This window comes from Scyliorhinus torazame, chromosome 22 (genome assembly GCF_047496885.1).
Source record: "Scyliorhinus torazame isolate Kashiwa2021f chromosome 22, sScyTor2.1, whole genome shotgun sequence".
Lineage (NCBI taxonomy): Eukaryota > Metazoa > Chordata > Chondrichthyes > Carcharhiniformes > Scyliorhinidae > Scyliorhinus > Scyliorhinus torazame.
The window spans coordinates 92050338-92071547 of record NC_092728.1 but is presented as its reverse complement, the minus strand read 5'-3'; the positions used below and the strand labels follow the sequence as shown (position 1 = coordinate 92071547).

The window sequence follows — 21210 nt, the reverse complement described above, 5'->3', positions numbered from 1 at the left end:
GTAGAAATAGTGTTACGCAAAAACATCAGCGCAAAAGGGAGGACTGAGTCCCAAGTGGTGTTGTTCTGCTGGACCATTTTTCTGATGGTGGTTTTTAGGGTCCGATTCATGCGCTCCACGTTACCACTCGACTATGGGTGGTATGCTATGTGGAATTTTTGGGTGATGCCAAATATCGTGAGGACGTTCTGCATGACACATCCCGTAAAATGGGAGCCTTGGTCGGATTCAATGTTGCGGGGGAGTCCCCATCTTGTAAAGATGTGGTGGGTTAGAATCTTGGCTGTGGTTTTTGCAATGTTTGTGCGGGCTGGAAATGCTTCTACCCATTTTGTAAATGTGTCTATGACCACAAGTACATATTTGTAGCCATTCCTGCAAGGGGGCAATGGACCTACAATATCAATATGGAGGTTAGTCCAGGGGCCATTAACGGGTCGGGTGTGGCTGAGTTGGGCCTTTTTGGCATATCTGTCGGGGTTATTCTGCGCACAGATAAGACAATTTTCTATGTAATGGCTTACATCTTCCTTTAAGTTTGGCCACCAACAAAGCTGTTTGAGATGGGCTGTAGTGGAATCGATTCCCTGATGTCCATGACTGTCATGTAACAAACAAATCAATTGGTTCCTGTCCTGTTCAGGAACCACATAAAGGGTGTCCTTTAACACCACACAGTCATGTGTGGTCAATGTATTTCTAAACCTCTTGTAAGAGGCGGGATACTTCCCTTTTACAATCTCCGTGAGATTGCTGTCCTGCTTCTGGGCCACCACTAGATCCTCGATCTTTGTCTGTGAGACCTGAACTGCACTCACTGGTGCGCTTTTGGGGGGTTTCCAAAAATACCCATGTATGGAACCTGCCTTAGCCAGTGCGTCGGCTTTTACTTTTCCGGGGGGGGGGGGAGGAACGATGGTGGCTGCGGACTTTGATGATGCCAAAAGTCCTGTTCTGGGCTTTTTCTAAAACATGGCGGAGCAATGGGGCTGAGGGGAGGGGTTTTCCATCTGCGGAAACAAATCCTCTTGCTTCCCAGAGGGGCAGAAATTCGGTAAGGCTGTTACACACATAGAGGCTGTCTGAGTATATGTCTGCTGGGCTGGGGAAGGAATCTGGGTGCTCAACTATATATGCAATGGCCGCAAGCTCTGCTGCCTGCGCGCCTAAGTGTCCGAGTAGTTTTAACGCTACTTCCTCAAGGGCGCGTCCCTGCGCGTCCTCGACATAGATCCCGCAACCTGTTATGCGCTTCCCATCCAAGACCGTAGAAGATTCATCCACATAAATCTTAATGGGCTCACACGTGTCCGTGTGCGGGGGACTCTGAGTTGAATTACCTATCTTTCTGGGGGGTGTTTTGGCGATAAAGGGGCCTGTGTTGTGGTGTGGAGAGATAATCTCACATTCATGGGGGGTTCCTGGATACTGCAAATTGTCGGCTAAGTAGGTGTGTGTCTTTGTCCTTTTCACAGTGATGTCCCATTCCTGCAAGAGAAGGATCCATCTGGCTGCTCTTATTTGGCTTACTGTACCGTCCTTGAGTCGTCCGTCCAGTAAAGGTTGGGTCGGGGTGTGTTCGGTCAGAATTGTGATGGGGTTCAGTCCGGTAATATATGAAAAATACTGGACTGCCCAGAAAACTGCGAGCAGGTGCCCCTCACAGGCTGAAAATCCCTGCTCCACAGCATCTAAAAGTCGGGAGGCGTAAGCTACGGGCCTTAACTGGTCGTGCCGTTCCTGGAGGAGCACGGCTGAAAGGGTGCGGTCTGTGGTCGCTACCTCTATGGTGTAAGGGGAAAGTGGGTCTGGAACTTGTAGTGCGGGGGCTGCTATGAGTGCCTGTTTTAAAGAGTCCACAGCATCCGTATGCTGCGGAAGCCATTCCCAGGGGGCTCCTTTCTTTAGGAGGTCTGAGAGGCGCTGCCTTGCTGGCGAAACCGTCAATGTGGTTTCGGCAGTAGCCAACCAGTCCTAAAAACGACCGGAGGGCTGAAACGTTCTGGGGAAGGGGCAATTTAGCGATCGAGTCAATCCCTTTATGCTCGATCTTGCGTTTACCGTGCGTGATAATTGTTCCCAAATATATCACCTTTTCTTCCAAAATCTGGGCCTTTTTGGGGTTGACTTTACAACCAATTGAATGTAATAGTTCCAGGAGTTCGGACAGAAGCTCAATGTGCTCTTCCTTGGTGTCTGTCTGCAGTAGTAGGTCATCTACATACTGTACCAGACATTCAGGGCGAGAGAATTTTGCTAATCCATTTGCCAGCTGTCGGTGGAAAATGGAGGGGGAGTTGTGGAATCCTTGTGGCAGGTATGTCCACGTGTACTGCTGTGCTTTAAAGGTGAAGGCAAATTTGTACTGGCACACCTTTGCCAATGGAATGGACCAGAGTCCATTACTGATGTCCAAAACCGTGAAGTAGCGGGAATTGAGTCCCTGCTTGAGCATGGTCTCGGGACTTGTTGCTACGGTGGGGGCTGCTGCAGGGGTGACTTTGTTGAGTTCCCGATAATCAATGGTCAGTCGCCATGATCCATCGGGCTTTCTCACTGGCCAAATCAGGGCATTATTAGTGGAGGCTACTGATCTAAGTACGCCCTGCTCTAATGAGCTCTCTATTACTTTTAAGATTTCTCCCTCTGCCTCTTGGGGAAATCCGTATTGTTTTTGGGGTCTAGGGTCAGGTCCTGTTACTTGTAAGGAGCCAGTCATCCGTCCACAGTCGTGCTTGTGGGTCGCGAATGCTGCTCTGTTCTTTTGCTGAACTGCCCTAACCTGCTTGTCCGTACTAAGCGTGGTCGGGTTGAACCAAAATTCGCCTACGGCGCTAATTTTGTTCATATATTCGCCTATGTTGAGCGTTGCGGGGGCTCTTGCGGATTTCGCCATCTTCCAGACACACTGGTTGACTGGATCGAATGAAAGGTGGTGGGAATTGATGAAATCAATTCCCAGAATGTGTTCTGCTGTGTGGGGCAGGTCAACTAAAACTACGGGGTGCTTGGTGGTGATGGTGCCGATTTGAATGGGTACAGGGGCTGTGATGTGTCCCTGCTGTGAGTGGCCTGTAAAGCCGCTGAGGGTGATTATGGCTGTAGTGGGCCACGTGTCCTTTTGAAATAGGGTGGAGGAATTTATGGTGGTGCGGGACCCTCCTGTGTCCCAGAGAAATTCGATAGCCTGTCCCCGAATTTTCGCTGCAACTATGGGTCGTCCTGACCTATCCCAAAGGGTGTCGCAGACCCAACTGGGGGAGCCCGTACACAGTCAGTCCATTCCGGTCAAGTCCGTCTGATCCGAACGGGCGCTAACGCTATGAATGGGCTCTGTCTTTTTCTTACTCAGAGTGCCTGTCTGCTGGGCTCTCTGTGGCTTTTTAGGGGCATTGCACTCTTTGGCGAAGTGTCCCAACTGTCCGCAGTTGTAACACTCTAGTGACTTGGGTGGGGGGGCTGTTCTTTCCCTCATTCACCCATGCGGGGTTCTGGTGTGTTGTTTTTACTGCCTGCATATCTGCGGCGACCTGCTTTTCCTCGCTATTTTTAACGTGGGTTTGCTCTGAACAGATTGCTCCCAAACGCAGGACAATCTTTTCACTACCCACTTCTCATTATGGGCCTCCTCTGAGGGATCATAACTCGTACAGGCTTTCTGTCCTGCATCTGTGGCATGGGAGATAAGGGTGCGGGTCCATTTGACCATGTTGTCTGGGGACAAATGGGCACGGTCTACGTCTCCAAAGACTGCTGCGAAGTGAATCCACAGGCGCCCAGCGAACGCTGTGGGGTGCTCAGATTTCTTCTGCCTACATTTATTGAGGCCATCTACGGGGTCACCCCGGTTATACCCGATCGCATCCAAGATCGCGGTTTGCATTTCTGCAAGGGTGCCTCATCCTACATTCTGTGGGTTGGGAAGGGCTGCTGCTACTGACGGATCTAAACTTAAAACCATGAGCTTTACATGCTCTCTCTCATCCAGGCTGTACATGTTTGCCTGATGTCTAACTGTGGCAAAGAAATGGTGGGGGTCTGAGGCGGGGAGGAACGGTGTGATCGTCTCGCACGCATCCCGTAATTGGGTCACTGATAAGGGGGTGGAATATAGATATTCCGCATCGTCTGATGTGGCTGTGCGGTGGGTGGTTACAGGGTTCATTGGAGCCTGAACTATCTGCTGTGTGGGGGGTTGGGGTGCTTTTCTCTTTTGGGGCTTTCCCTGCACACATGTTCCCTGAACATATCTCTGCGCTGTTTCGTGTAACTCTTCCCAATCAGGGCCGTCTTCCTGGTCTAACTTTTCCCCAAAGGTTTCCTGAAAACCTTTCTGAACAGAAAGCAGCGATTGCAGCTCTGCAATCTGCTTCCGGCACTTTGCGTGATCTAAGGTGCTCTGTCTTTGTTCTGTGGTGGCAGCATGGCGTGCTCTTAATGCTGCTTTTAGATCGCTACACTGTCTCTGTAACGCTTCTACCTGTCTTTCTGTTTCTTCTCTTACCAGGACTGCACGTTGCGTGTCCTGATAGGCCTTTTGATATTGCGACTGGAAACTGCTTAAATGCACCAGCCAAGACTGGTGAGCCCGTTTGGTGTCAGCCACCTCTCCATCTTTTGCTGTCAATTTCCTCCTTAATTCGAAATTCTCTTTTTCAACTTCGCTTACATCGACTTTACTCATCCGATGTATGCCCTCAACATCTTTGCGGAGGGTCTTGACGACCTCCTCTGTGCCTCGCAATTGTGCCAAACAGGACACGATTGCCATCGGCTTGCGAGCTTTTCCTAAGCTCTTTTTGTGTATCTCGCTCAGGTTCTCCCACCAAGTATGTCCTATACTTCCGGGACCTGATTCCTCGTTATCGCAGAAATCATTCCACAGAGGCCATCCTTTCCCCTTGAGGTATTTCCGGATTTCCTCCTCCCAAATGGGACACTGTCCCACTCTACTGCTGCTGGTCACTGCGACCGCAAATTCCTCAGGGTTCATGAGGCGCTGCATTGCCTGCATGGCCATCTTTCCTATCCGACTGCTTCTTCTAATACAGACTTCCGACAGTTTTGACGCAACAAAAATCTATCAGTTTTACCTTATAGCCCTGTTAGTTACACGTGCATACACACACTTCCGAATTATGACTATTGATCAGAACTGCTTGAACCCTTGTGGTTTTCTGTTTCCAATTGGGTTTCTAATTCAAATTTCTTGGGTTCTCCCGGAGTGGTTTTCCACTTCTAGATCGGGTCCCGGCAGATTCGCCAAAATGTTGCTCGTTTTAGCCTTAGATTAATTGCTCTTGTTCTATCACCTTTGCTCTTGAGTCGCCAGGTATCTTTCTGATACCGCCACGTAGTTCAAGTCAGAGTAATGATCAATAATCCAATACACCGCTTAGTAAGAGTTAAATCAACGCATTTATTATATACAGTAACCAATACTTATACATTAATTCTACTTCTAAGCTACATCCTACAACTAACAGGCCAATACTTAACTTTGGAAATGGCCCACCAGGTCAGGGAAACGAATGGCCTATCGTATGAGTTCTGAGCCTGCGGGATTCAAAGCGGGTACAGGTCGATAGTCAGGAGTGCCTATCTCGTAGCGAGCGTTGGAGTAAGACTTACAGTTCTTGCGGCTGTTGTAGAAGGTCAGCAGAAGGGTCTCAAAGGGTGCAGAGAGGCGAAGAGAGAGCGATTTGGCCCCTATTCTTATAGTCCCCAGGGGCTTCCCGCCTTTCGGGGCGGACCCTGTACCTGGTTCCAAGTGATTGGACTTCGTCCCAATCACTTGGTTAGATATTCTCCAATGCTGGAGCGATTCCCTGATCGATGGGCGGTTTTGGGGTAGTCGTTCACCTCTCTTTTGTGTGGGAGGTCGTTCACCTCTCGCTCCTGCTGGCGCCGTAAAGTCTGGGTTGGCTTTGTGTGTCTAATTTGTAGCGTATTGTTCCCGGGGATTGCTAATTAGTATTCAGATGGCTGGTGTGTTGTTGTGTTGGTGGCTGCAGGTATCGATTCTGTCTGACCTCCCCAGAGGCGAATACACAGTTTTGCCTGCAGCTGCCTGTTTGAGTCCTGTTGGCTGATTGTCCCATCAGCCTCTTCCGTTTGCCATTTTAAATCGGGGTTTGGCCATTCTAATCGGGAGTTAGCCATTCTAACCGGCTACAGTCCCTGGCGTAATCTTTTGCCAAACGGGCTCCATCTCTTACCAGGTGCAAGCCCAGGGTCGTTTCCAGCGCAAGCATGTAGACCACATTCGGTCTAGAAGACCATCCCTTCCAAAGATTCCCCGCCCCCCGGAGCTCATTTCTACAGCCACAGAGACCAGGCACAGTGGAAAGTATTCCTCACAATCTTCCTCTGGTGCCGCACTCAAAGCCTGCGCAGGTCGTTGCAGAAGCACGTGGAGATAGAAACGCCGAGATGACGGAGGCAGCGGACTCCAACTCCGAGATGGAGACACAGGATGCCTCAGAGGGGGACTCCTCGGGCCCACGGGCCATGGATGTACAACCGTTACGCTGTTCATCATGGAAGCACCGTTCTCCGTCTCATTACACGCCGCCCGATCCAGCGCCTCGTGCAAATGGTGTCCGGCCTGCGGCAAAACGAGTCCGACACCCTTCTTCGCCAGGGTCTTCGGTGGATTCCTTGGACTTTGGGGGGGGGGGGGGGGAACCTGTCAGCTTACCATTGGCTGGGGACTAATGGCAATCCCACAATCCTTTGGGAGTATGAGCTTCCCCAATGAGGGGGGCGGAGAAATCATTAGCAGATTCCCTGCATAAATAAAGCTGGCCAGTTTGGAACCGGCTAGAGGAGAGTGAGCAGCAAGGAAGTTGCTGCTGCTGCTGTTGTATGTATATGTTATTGTAAATAAATGTTATTTCTTTCTATCCTTCAACTCGTGCTGGATTCTTCGTGGCCCTCACAAAACTCATCTTCTGCTGGTATTCATTTATGGCATATAAATAAGGTCATTCATGAAGGCCTTCTCAACCTTGCCCCTCACCTGAGATTGTGGTGATCCTCAGGTTAAATCACCACCAATCAGCTCTCCCCCTCAAAGGGGAAAGCAGCCTATGGTCCTCTGGGTCTAAGGCGACTTTACCTTACCTTTATTAATGACTATCGTTGTGGCGGTTCTACTAAACTCAGTTTACTTAGTGTCCCAAGATCTATCAAATACATCCATCACATTCCGCGAGAATGTAGTCAGACGTTGGTTCCTGGCTCAATAAAAGATGTCAACATATTTTATAAAGCTTATCCCTGTAGAATTGGATTAATCACCACCTGTCCTATTGTTTTCCATATTTTAAATCTAATTTCTTCAGGCCCATTCTTTGAGATCACCAGGTTTTCCAGATTCTCAATTTTTTTTACCACACCAACATTTTAAAAAAAAAATTTAGAGTACCCAATTCATTTTTTCCAATTAAGGGGCAATTTAGCGTGGCCAATCCACCAACCTGCACATCTTTTGGGCTGTGGGGGAGAAACTCGCGCAATCACGGGAAGAATGTGCAAACTCCACACGGCACCAACATTTTTTTTGAGATATAGATAAAAGAAAGAATTTCGCTGTAATCATTGACAAAAGAAAAATTAGTCTGGTACAGATTCATTTTAATAGCTAAAATAAGGTTGACTCAAAATAGGTATTTTGGGGGTCAAAGCAACAGGGCTTGTATAAAGTACAGTAAAAATAGATCAAAGACTAGTTGCTGATTTGGGCTGTGAATTTTAGTTTGGGATGATTAAAATTAAATTCCACACATAGTGGAAAACGGTTGAAGGTTGCAACAAGACTAAATGTCAGGGGGCGTGGAGTCGGTACAACAAAGTTGTTGGGGTGGGGGCAGGCCTCACCGAGTTGGAAGCACGAAAAGCGCAACGAAGGGAGGGAACCTCAGCAGCCCAGCTGCAGATCTGGACATGGAAAGAGGAGAACTGAGCGATGAGAGGAGACTTTTAAAGTTCACCCATCTGGAGGCCAAAATTGTCTTTTGAAGGGACTCTGTCTTCTCGAAGAGCCTTGGCACTGGGACGAAAGGCCTTGGCTGCTGTGCTGGATGGGTGTCGAATAGAGGGGGGGGGGGGGGGGGGGGGGTGGAATGGGGGTGTTTGGCATGGGAGGTTACCAGTATGATAATGCCTGAGCGTGTTAACTGTAATCTAGAGGGCATGTTAACTCTAATCTAGAGCCACAATGTCAATGAACTTGCCCTTGCCTGCCAGATTACTCCTATTTTGATGAAATCAAATAACCAATTGAACTAAATTTTAAAAACTGAGACCCAAATTAAAGGGGCAGCCCCTTAAAGGAATACCACCTGCAACAAAAAACGAATCACAAATGGAACTATTCAACCAAAACTTGATGAGGGTCGATAAGACATCCTAGTCCCCATGGTGCCCACCACGCACAGAAGGCGTCAACGGTGCCGGTAGACACCGCGTGCTCCCTTTTTAGGGACACCCGGCCGCAAATGTAGTCGCTGTAGAAGGGCAGACAGTTGGGTTGGCCAACCCCCTCAGTCACCCAGCCTGGACCTGTATATCTTGAGTTTCGCCAAGCCCAGGACCAGGTTCACAAGGAGACCCTTTTCCGCACCAGGTGCCCGCCAGGTTACTCCTATTTTGTATAAATCAAACAGCCAATTAAACTAAATCAAATAAACTGAGGAGCTGCCAGGTTATTGACAGTCTATTAACATTCCTTAACTTTGACAGGTGAGCCAATTATACCCATTAATTCAGCCCTGATGTCCGTTAGTGCCACCGATTACCGGTCAACAGTTAACCCTTTTCATCATCTGCTTTGAGGGCATGCACATAGAACCTCCAAGACAAGGGCAAAGGCTACAAAGCTCAGAAGGACGTCCTGTTCAGCCAGGTGTAGTTGCAATGCGTCCTTAAAGGGCAATCCCCCACCCCGCTGTTTCCAGGGTTGTGCACAAGTCCTTACTGTTACCTAGGCGGCAGGTGCCTGAATTTTTCATAAGACCTCAGGGCACAGGAGGGTCTCCAAAGCTGAACGCAGCTAGCACGGTGGAAAGGAAAAGGAAAGGATTAAAATATTGACATTGGAGGTTGTTGATTCCTTACATAGATGCTCACCATCTACAAGTGCCTAACAAGACCCATGCCCACACTGTGCAACTAGATTTTTTTCAACCTTTCTAACCCTACTGCTATGTTTGCTGTAACCCAGGATCCACTGCAGGTGTGGAGGAAGCCTGCTGTCTGCCACACCCTGTTACCTTAGATGTAGTCCTGTGGAGGGCTGAGACCTGGGGGGCCCAGGCCTGCTTTTGGACTGCTGCAGTGTGGTGATACCATCCTACTCGACATGTGAGGCTGGAGTGGAAGAGAGGAGTCAGATGGACTGGTCACCTCCAACTGTATGAAAGGCCCTGGGTTGTGCACCTGCTTCTCCTACTCCCTATGGGTGCTTGAGGGTCCTTGGCTTCTTCCTTGGGATAAAGGAGTGAGATTGAGAAGCCCTGCCATCCTCCAGCACTAGCCCTCATGGATGCACACAAGAGTCTCCACCATGGAGTTCATTCCCTGAACTATGGAGTACTCCACCAGTTCAGGACTGAAGTCCTGCACCAAGGTCTTCACCGTGGCTGCCACTCTCCGTGTTGACTTGGCTGCCTCGGAATCGCGGCACAATCTCCTTGGAAACAAGACATTGGGACTCCTCCAGTCAGCCTTGCATTACGATGAGAGATGCAGACATCCTTTCCTGATGTTTCTAACTGTCTTTGGAATTCCAGCAACTGAGGCATGATGGAGTCCACAGGCACATCATCTGATCTGAGTGGGGCTCATCAGAGTCCTCAAATCTAGCAGTTCGCCAAGTGCCGGATCCCTGGGACGTCCCGGCCTCCACATGCTGTGATCATAAAATGCGAGGTGCTCACCAAATTGTGACCCGAGCCTCGCTACTACTAAATCTCACTGATGTGTGCGTCTCTGTGCTGTGGGAGGTGTGGGTGAAAGCTGTGACGCTTCTTCAATGTGGAGGTCCAAGAATTAATTAGAGCTGATGTATATTGCGTGGCTGGTGGAGGCACTGGCCTGCTCCTCTGATATGCAGCAAGAGCAGGGAGATGTTATTAGTGCTTGGCATGCGCATAAGGATAGAAGAGATAGAACTTATGTGAGGTTGGTATGAAGGATAATGATGTTGCCAGCTCTCATTTGGTTTTTTTGCATCCACCTCACCTTCGGTGCAGGAGTGGTCCTCTTCCTCCCCGGCCAGCTGGGGGGGTCTCTCCTCTCAAATGTCAAGAGGATTTTCAACTCCGGCACGCCTCCGACCGTCTGGAATTTCTTTCTACTTTTGGGAGCCAGCTTGTCCAGCAAAAGAACAGATAGGAAAGTGTAAGCTGGTCACATGCTGGGTCAGATGGTAAGAATGCCTGGCATGTGTGGTTGGTGAGTGTGAGCAAGAAGGTGATGAGGAGACGAGCTGCAGGGGAGGTGAGGAAGTGATTGTGCTCCTTGAGGCGGCAGTGAGTGAGCTCCCTACGGATGTGTGATGGGTGGGTGAGTGGTAAGAGATTACATGAGTGACTTACTCTGGCTGAACAAAGGTCATTCATCCTCATCCGGCACTGGATGCCCACCCTCCTCTGAAGTGAACTGGCACTTAACAGCACTGTCACTGCCTCCTATGAACTTGCTGGAAGGTGTCTTCCCCGCTCGTGGGTCAGGATGTGACATCCAGCATTCGGTTGCGGGCTCCCTCTGTGAACCTTGGAGCTGCCTTCCTTGCAGCCATTCTGCTCAGTGGACTTGGAACAAGTGTTGGGGTGTGTGGGAGAGGTGTTTAAATGGAGCATCCCACTAATTGAAGTGCTCAGCTAATGGCAGGCTGGGCAAATCCTGATTCTGCCTGCCACGGACGCGGTGTGAAACCTATGAAAAAAAGATTCTTCAAAGTGCCTACATCACAGTTTTCCCACCGGAGTTGCCACTTTGCCAAAATATCAGAAAATTCCACCTATTTTCTCTTTGTTGCTTAGACATATATGTCTATTTTCAAAAAAAGGCAATTACAATACTCTTAGCATTCACCCTATAGTAAAATTCTCCACATGCACCACAAGCAACAGAGATTTTGAAGCATAAGCAATGCATAGAAGTTTTAAAGGTTTCACGAAATCTTGAAATTTATTTTAATACACAACAACATGAGTGCCACAGGAATAAAACGACCAAATCCAATATGTAAATATGTTCCTCTCTGTTCAATCAGCACAAAACAAGCTATAGCGCCATCATCAGTAAATTTCTTTCAAACTACTTCAAAGCAAATCTTTCTTTGGCAGACATGATTCTTTTGAGAATTGTCTAACCTCATCTGGAAGAATAAATCCTCAGGTGATTCAAGCCTTTACACTCAAGATTCTCCAGTTAAGGGATCAGTGGAAAACAGAATTATTCTATTATTAACACAAGGTCAAACTCTTGTTTGGGGGAAGAACTGCCTTGGGCTATTGTAATTGTTTATTCCGTACAAAAAAAAAAGCTATACTTGCCCTAGGTCATATTTTTCAATAAAAGGAAACAAAATCATTCTATAATTAGATTAGTTCTCTTGTAGATTTATTTTATTCCCTTGTAGATTTCTAACTGACAAGACTGTAACCACATTTCTCTAACAGACATTAATTTTGTACACATCTGTTCTACTCATGCACAGGTACGCAAGTAGTGCCCCATCAGTTTTAAGATAAAGACACTGAAATACACCGGGAAGCAAATATATAAATAGTTCCAGTTAAAGGCAAATTTTCAAAAGTGCTTCAATTATTATTCCAACTCTGTAAGTCCCTCAACTAATACACTGTCATTTTGAGGTTCCCCACATCCCATTGAATTGAGGGGCATCAATTGGGATTCTTGAGATCGTACAATCTGACATCATAAATTCTAAGTCCACCATTAAAAGTGCATACAAAGATAAAATACAATAATTTTTTAATGTAAAACAAAGCATGGTTTTAAATCAGGAGTGACATAATAATTTATAAAATTTTCCCCCTCCCCCATTTCCTATTTTCTCCTCAACAAAGCTGCATTTCTCAAGACATCTTCAACCAGGAGCTCTAACCATGGTTAATTCAGTCCACATGGCCAAGTAATGATTCACTTATGATTTTGATTTTCCCTTTGAGAAGACTTCCAAAATCTTGCAGCTGTCAGAGTTTGTGCTAAAATTTTAGAAAATCTTGAAAGATAATTAAATAAAGTGCTTTTCACCAAGATGAAAAACTGTCCTCACCTTCATCGTTTTCGCTTTTTAGATGATCTATCATATATTGAATGGGCTCCATTGGCTTATCCACTAGCAAACCCTGCAACAGTCTCTGAAGGGCACAAGAAAGTAAGTAAAGAGGTTACACTTCCCATTGATAATCCTGACTTATGCACTGGTAGCCTTGTGTAGACATGTATTGTATGCAGGAATTAAACAGAAGTACAATGCCAGACTAAGATCAAAAAAACACTTTTTGCAAAAGATAGATTGAAAAAATATGTCTTCAGGGCTGAGTTCACAAGATAGACCCAGATGAAGAGGGCTCTTCAACCCATTTTGATCTCCTTTTTTGAAGACCACTCTTATGATCTTATTACAGCATCTATTCATTCCTTAGCTATCTAGCTTCATTGCCCCAACTATTCTGTCAGCCTCCAATTATTATGAAACTTTATTTGTTGCTTTATATACTTATGAACTCAACCAAATCTGATCCCAATAAATAAAAAGATTTGTGAGATTCTTGTTAAAAAAAACTTGCAGTAATTAAATGCAATAAAACATGGAAGTATAGACTATTTTTCCACACAATTCAAATAAATGAAACTTTTCAAGCCAGCTTTCACAGTAAGACTGGCAGTATATATTGCATTTACAATAGTGGCAGCTGGTTGGTGCAGCACATTAGAATAAGAGCAACTAAGATATGGATTCAAACCTATGATTTCCAACTGCGATTTCACACTTCAACTTGAACTGTCGGAGGAGCTAGCAAGTAGAGTGAAGGCACTTCCTTACGGATATGAAAGTAACTAATAATGCTCTCTGTTGACTTTTTAAATATCATGAAAAGCTATCCCATTGTTTCCATGCTGGAAATTATATTGCACATAGACTCATAGAATTTATAGTCAGAGGGAGGCCATTCAGCCCATCGGGTCCGCACCGGCCCTTGGAAAGAACACCCCACTTAAACCCACACTTCCACCCTTTCTATTAATTAACCAATCCTCTATCCATGCTACTACTTTACCCTTAATGCCATGCATCTTTATCTTATGCAGCAACCTATTGTTGCTGCATAACCCACCTAACCCCTTTTGGACACTAAGGGCAATTTAGCATGGCCAATCCACCTAACCTGCACATCTCTGGACTATGGGAGAAAACCAGAGCACCCGGAGGAAACCCACGCAGACACGGGGAGACGTGCAAACTCTGCACAGACAGTGACCCAAGCAGGAATCAAACCTGCTTGAAACTAAATGAGAGGAGGGGATAATTGGGTATTTAAATCTTCAATCATAGGAGCACAAGAATAGGAGTAGGTATTTAGCCCACTGAGACTGTTCCACCATCCTGGTTGATCTGTAACCTAACTCCACATACTTGCCCTCACTCCTTATATCTTTGGTTAACAAAGATCTATCAATCTCAGATTCAGGATTAACAATTGATCTACATTTGTTATTTATAGAACAGATGCTGAGATTATCCAACCCCGCCATGGCTGGACCCGCCATGGGAGATGCAGCGGGACAGTCAAAAATCCAGTGACTTTGAGCGAGACGAGAAGATCCAGGTCGGGCAGGGCTGGAAAATCCCAGCCAGAGTTACAAACTTCTACCATCCTTTGTATGCAGCATTTCCTAACTCCACTGCTGTAAAGTCTGGCTCTACCTTTTAGACTATGTCTCTTAGTCCTAGACTCCCCAACCAGTGATAATAGTTTTTCTGTAACTATCATGGCCGATCGGTTAATTATAACACATGAAAGTTTGGAATAAGTAAAGATTATTCAGAGCATCAACTTAACAATTTCCACAAGCATGACTACCCCAACAGGGAACTCTTTCCTCCCCATATTCAATATCTGCATACTGTTTTAACAATCAAATGTAATTTTTCAATTCAAGGATACATTAAATTTACCTTCTCAGTTCAGTCTCTATGAATAAAACATTTAATATTTTGTTTTAAAACAAAAACTACTTGTATTAACACAAAATGATCCCATCTTTTGTTCAATTTCCTAAATTATTTGGTGTCATATCATAATCAGCTACATTTGATCAACCTAAATATTATACAACCCGAGTCATGGAATTTACAGTGCAGAAGGAGGCCATTCAGCCCATCTGCACCGGCCCTTGGAAAGAGCACCCTACCTCAGCCCCATGCCTCTACCCTATCCTCCTTTATCCGGGGGGGAATCCACGCAAACACGGGGAGAATGTGCAAACTCCACACGGACAGTGACCCAGAGCAGAAGTTGATGCTTCTTGGCGTCTTTCCTGCAGCAAACTACTTACCCTAACTGAACTGAACACGCCGAAGATTCTAGCTTAAGGCCAAAGGGGGGGAAACCTGCACAATTATAATATGTGCAACGGCATTAAAAGTGATAATAACTGGCGAAACATGTCGATGTTGTTCATACCTGCAGGATCTGAAATATTCCATGTTTCTCCGCATAGACTCCGAGCTCTGGGGAAATCCGAAACGGCTTTTTGGTTGCGTCCATTTCTTCGGGGTTTAAAACGTGTGCATAATATTATAAATATTAAAATTACACCTGAAGACCAGACCCTCCCCAAGGCGGCGGAGATTGTCCACCACCGCCGTCGCCGTTGACTCGGGACTCAAGTTGACTCGCGCGCACGATTGTTGAAGGCCGCGTTGCCAAGGCAACGGAGCGTTAAACCGTTGGATCGGTTGTTGACAAGAGAGCCGCAATTGGCACCGACCGCCACCCGGGACAAGCCGACCGCGGCAAGCCACCGGGACAAACCGAAGGGTTAAAACTTATTCACTTATTCAGCGTTGAACTTGTTGAAAAGTTTGTGATTGTGGGCCCAGTTGCTATGGATACCGAGCCATTGTGACCCCCCTCCCCCCCTCGCATTTTTTTGATATCGATATCCCCTATCCCCTGCTTATCATTTTGTACCTTGGGAGTGTTCGACGCCTCCCTCAAATGTTTTTCTTTTATTCCTTCATGGGATGTGGGCATTGCAGGCTGGGCCAGCATTTATTGCCCATTCATCCCCCCTGGAGGGGACAGTTAAGGGTCATTGCTGTGGGTCTGGAGTCACATGTAGGCCAGACCGGGCGGGTAAGGACGGCGGATTTCTTGCCCTGAAGAACATTAGTGAACCAGATGTGTCTTTATGACAACCGACCCTGGTTTACCCTGGTCATCTCTAAACTTTTAATTCCAGATTTGTTTTGTGAATTCAAATTTCACCATCTGCAGTGGCGGGATTTGAACCTGGGTCCCCGGAGCATTACCCTGGGTCTCATGTTTACTAGTCCAATGACAATACCACCACGCCACTGCCTCCCCATTCTTCTGCCACAACGGGGTCTTCCTTAATGAAAGGGACTGGCATCAGACCAAACGATTTTTAAGTGAAGAGAATGGGGACTTTTGAAAGGTTTGAAATTAAGTAGAAAATAAATCGTTCAGGAAACCCTTTTTTTTTGGACGGACGCAAGTGATGTTGTTTCATTCAAATTCTGGAGCCCCCAAAAAAGATTTTGATGTCAATCTGTCTCTTTCTCTCCCCGCCCTCCCCTTGCACTTGTTGCTCTTGATCTCAGATTGCTGTTTCAACTTTCTTTGTCATATCTTGTCCTCCGCTGGGCAGAAATTTCCTCCCAACTAAATTGGTGCCCACCGCAACCTCTAGCCAATGACTTCATTGGGATTCACTAATTATGAGAGCAGATGTTCAGACTGGAGTCCAGTTACTAGTGGCGTACCACAAGGATCTGTTTTGGGGCCACTGCTGTTTGTCATTTTTATAAATGACCTGGAGGAGGGCGTAGAAGGATGGGTGAGTAAATTTGCAGATGACACTAAAGTCGGTGGAGTTGTGGACAGTGCGGAAGGATGTTACAAGTTACAGAGGGACATAGATAAGCTGCAGCGCTGGGCTGAGAGGTGGCAAATGGAGTTTAATGCAGAAAAGTGTGAGGTGATTCATTTTGGAAGGAATAACAGGAAGACAGAGTACTGGGCTAATGGTAAGATTCTTGGCAGTGTGGATGAGCAGAGAGATCTCGGTGTCCATGTACATAGATCCCTGAAAGTTGCCACCAAGGTTGAGAGGGTTGTTAAGAAGGCAGACGGTGTGTTAGCTTTTATTGGTAGAGGGATTGAGTTTCGGAGCCATGAGGTCATGTTGCAGCTGTACAAAACTCTGGTGCGGCCATATTTGGAGTATTGCGTGCAATTCTGGTCGCCGCATTATAGGAAGGATGTGGAAGCATTGGAAAGGGTGCAGAGGAGATTTACCAGAATGTTGCCTGGTATGGAGGGAAGATCTGATGAGGAAAGGCTGAGGGACTTGAGGCTGTTTTCGTTAGAGAGAAGGTTAAGAAGTGACTTAATTGAGGCCTACAAGATGATTAGAGGATTGGATAGTGTGGACAGTGAGAGTCTTTTTCCTCGGATGGTGATGTCTAGCACGAGGGGGACATAGCTTTAAATTGAGGGGAGATGGATATAGGACAGATGTCAGAGATAGGTTCTTTACTTAGAGAGTAGTAAAGGCGTGGAATGCCCTGCCTGCAATAGTAGTGGACGCGCCAACACTAAGGGCATTCAAATGGTCGTTGGATAGACATATGGACGATAAGGGAATAGTGTAGATGGGCTTTAGAGTGGTTTCACAGGTCGGCGCAACATCGAGGGCCGAAGGGCCTGTACTGCGCTGTAATGTTCTATGTTCTATGTTCTAGATGTCATCCTCTGCGAGCAAAATTGAGAGTTCCACATGGTAAGCTGCGCACCCAGTACCATATTTCTGCTGCAAGCAGTGAAGATGGAAGCATTACAAATAGATTAAGTGAATGTGTAAAACCTGTGGCAAATGGATTTCAATGTAGGTGACTATGAGGTCATCCACTTTGAACCTAAAATTGATCGAGCATTGTACATTCTAAATGGTGAAGTGCTAGAAACAATGGAGGTCCAAAGAGACATGTACATACATCATTAAAATGTCATGAACAGGTACAGAAAATAATCAAATTGATTAATGGAATGCTGGCCTTTATAGCTAGAGGACTATGTTATGTTATGCCACAATTATACAAAGCCCTGGTTAAACCATACCGAGAGCATTGTGTCCAGTTCTGGCGCCATACTGGAAAGATGCATTAGCCTTGGAGGGAGCTTGGACTCCAGGTTAAATGATTAATTTGGACATTCTGAATTCTCCATCTGTGTACCCGAACAGGCGCAGGAATGTGGCGACTAGGGGCTTTTCACAGTTACTTCATTGCAGTGTTAATGTAAGCCTACTTGTGACAATAAAGATTATTATTATGAGCAAAGGTGACACAAACTGCAATTGTATTGCTAGTTTAGAAGGTTAAGGATGATTGGATCATGTTTTTAAGATATTTTTTAAGAGATCTTATTGAATGGCAACTGAAGAGGCGCGAGGGGCTAAATAGTCCATTTCTATTCCTATGTTTGTCTGTGCATATCCTTCTATATCTGCTGTTGTGTACAAATAGGTTAAAGATTAGCTAGGAAAAAATACCTTTAAGAAATATATCATTGTGTTACATAGCACAAAACCAAGCAAATTCATAGTGAAAATGTCCTGGTCCCCACAAGATGGTGCTATTCAGCTCTCAATAAGGTTGGTGGGAATAAAATAATGAAATGAAATGAAAATCGCTTATTGTCACAAGTAGGCTTCAAATGAAGTTACTGTGAAAAGCCCCAAGTCGCCACGTTCCGGTGCCTGTTCGGAGAGGCTGTTACGGGAATCGAACCGTGCTGCTGGCCTGCCTTGGTCTGCTTTCAAAGCCAGCGATTTAGCCCTGTGCTAAATAATCATGAATAAATGCAATTCTTTACAACAACAAAAAAGTAGCACAATTAGGTTATGCATATAAAGAATATGGGGCAGTGTTATAGAGGTGGAGGTAGGCTTTATATATTAATATTACTATTCAGAAATTCTACAAAGCTGTAACCATCCTTGGAGGGTGGATAGTTCATATTGCATTACCGAACTGCTGAATTTCAAAAGTCTTCAGATTAATTGGAGGTCAATTTCTTCACCACCTGGGTTTTAACTTGGCTGGCTGATCAGACCGAACTCCCTCACCCCCTTTATGGAAACCAGCTTATTTTCCATACCATTGATACCACCTAATGCTGTTAGTTTCAGCATTTAGTCAGTAATATGCTTAAACTTGAACACAGTCATTTCTGAGAGTTCAGCATAAGATCATTGGTTCAGCGCCCAATTGTACACAGGAGCAGAAAAAACCTGTTTGGTCCAACTGGCAGGCCTCAAGAGTTCCAGCACAGGATACAAAACTCACTACTTAATCCTTTCAATTGATGTTCTCTCCAAACACCCTTTTAAAGCTATTGATGCTATCAATAGCTTCCCCAGGGTGTTCATTCCAAACATTCAGAATCGTCCATGTGAAATAGTTTGATATGTCCATTCATCTTCCCTTTTCTGAGCTTGTTCCCATTCAACTTTGTTGTCATTCTGAGGAACATTGTAACCAGTTCCTCAGGGTTCAAGTGATGTTAGGCTAATTAACACAGTGGCTGCACTTCAAAGTAATTTATTGTATGTGAAATGCCTTGGAGCCTTTCTGGTATGTATATATGGTAAGACAAATACAGTTGTAAAATTTCCATGTTGTGATACTGGAACAGACTGACAAGGCCCATAGGCCCAGACAGAAACTGCAAAATGAAGCCCTGGCTGGAAATAGATACTGGCTACCTGCAAGAGCACTCAAGTCAACACATAAACCCATTGATGTTTTATGGACTTTGTGATTACCCACTCAAGCTTACACAGAAGAACAAGGCCATACTATGAATATATAATGAACTTCAAGACACAGGTGATCAACTTTGTAGCAGGACAAAAAAAATGAGGCCATCAAACTCCATAATGGGATAATAACTGGTCAGACAGGAGTGTTTCAGGTGATATCGGATCTTTATTAAATCACCCTGGCTGAACAGGAGTATCCTGTTTATTCCCATTCACGAGTTTAAATCTGGATGGGACAATGGAACTCAGGCCAGGTGTGGGCGTATACCTGTGACTCAGTGCTAGCAGAACCAGTATAAAAGAAGGAACATCAGAACAGGTCTTCAGCGATAACATGAGAGTCCACCAGGCACAACCATGAAGAAGATACCCTGGGTTTCGAGCACAGAGAAGATATCCACATTGAGTGACCGCAGCCTGGCCAGCTTCCTTCATTAAGTGCGGGTAATTAAGTGTGGGTAAACCAGGGGCTGGTTTAGCTCACTGGGCTAAATCGCTGGCTTTTAAAGCAGACCAAGGCAGGCCAGCAGCACGGTTCAATTCCCGTACCAGCCTCCCCGAACAGGCGCCGGAATGTGGTGACTAGGGGCTTTTCACAGTAACTTAATTGAAGCCTACTTGTGACAATAAGTGAATTTCATTTCATAATGCCTAGAGCTCAGCTGTGAGTCGGAGTCATATTTTGTGTGATGGAGAGAATTGTGAATAAAATTGGGTTAAACTGTGAACCTGTTTTGTCCTTCATTCATCTTGCAAATAAGGGTAGCTGTGTAAAACATTTTAGTAATAAACTGGGTGAAGTGTCTGGTAGTTTACAGACAACAATGTGTTTTCATGGTCACAACGTCATCTAGAATTCAAGATCAACCCATCTTGTTTCTTCTAACATTATTCTAGAAATAATTTAAAATTAGAAAAGGATCACATTAATAAATCATTTATTCTCATGGATTTATGATGTGCCCTTTGGCTATACAGTTAAAGGTGGTGGTGTAGTGGTAAAGCCACTGGGCTAGTCCAGAGGCACAAGCTAATGCTTTGGGGCTGTGAGTTCAAATCTCACCACAATGGCAGCCGGTGGAATTTAAATTCAACTAATGAATCTCGTCTCAGTAATAATAATCTTTATTAGCGTAATGTTTACCATGACGACTACCGTCGATTGTTTTAAAAAACCATTGGGTTTACTAACGCATTTTAGGAAAGGAAATCTGCCAGCCTTATCTCTCTTGCCCATCCTCTGAAACGTCAGCGGCAAATTGAAGGACAGTTAGAAATGGGCAACAAATACTGGCCTTGCCACATCCCATGAAAGAATAAAGAGGAAAAAGGAAGCTACAGTGGAGGAATTAGCAGAGATTTTGAAAGATGGGCATGAGCTGGTAAATGGCTCCACATGCCAACATTTCAGGAAGAGAGATTGGAGGTTGTCAATGGTTGGGTGGATTTTGAGGAGTAGGGGGATGATGGTGGATTTGAAGCAGCGATGCAGAGAAAATTGAGGTCTAAAAACTCAGTCACATCTCATTCGGCAAGGCGTGGCTTTTTCCCAGGATCTTTTCGGCAAGACTAACAACATTCGAGTGGAAGTTCTGGCCACACCGTGATTGTAAAGGGGGATTGCAGTCTGTAAGAATCTCGACAGCGCACCCTATGGAGGAGCTTAGGTTCACTGACAGCAACATGTTTCTCAGTTTCGCACGATTCCATTTCTGGACTCCCAAAGCTGTGAACGTTGACAGTATAATGTCAGCCGTATAATTGGGCCGTATAACTCACTCACTCATTACGCTGTACTCCGCGCATGTCCAAACTCGCAAAGTTGGTGTTGGTTTGAGTAATAACGGTGAATGCTGACAGCAAAAAACAGGTCAATGTAAGCCAAGGCGTACAAAGAGCCATATCTGCAGGAGCAATGGAAGACAATTGTAGCTGAAGGCACCGTGGAAAGTACAATTATTACAACACTCGATTTTCATACTGACCAAATGTACTTTAGCATTTAACTTGGAGGAACGCCTCAGGAGACACATTGGTTAATATGGATACGTGAGTGAGAGGGTTAACGTGAATTACGTGTCTTTGGCTCAGTCCAGT

The 21210-nt window shown here is 45.6% G+C and overlaps 1 protein-coding gene across 3 annotated transcripts in view; it reads right to left on the bottom strand.

Moving 5' to 3' along the window:
* Positions 1-15060, bottom strand: part of ak8 (adenylate kinase 8) — a 257899-nt gene extending 242839 nt beyond the window's left edge. For 2 of the 3 annotated variants that reach the window (XM_072488580.1, XM_072488581.1), the window contains exons 1-2: positions 14727-15060; positions 12311-12395 (exon numbers count right to left, since the gene is read on the bottom strand). In XM_072488580.1, coding sequence (XP_072344681.1) covers positions 12311-12395; positions 14727-14810 — 169 coding nt within the window. In that variant the 5' untranslated portion in view covers positions 14811-15060. The remainder of the gene's footprint in view (positions 1-12310; positions 12396-14726) is intronic. The other variant, XM_072488579.1, reaches the window with a different exon arrangement.
* Between the last annotated feature and the right edge of the window lie 6150 nt (positions 15061-21210).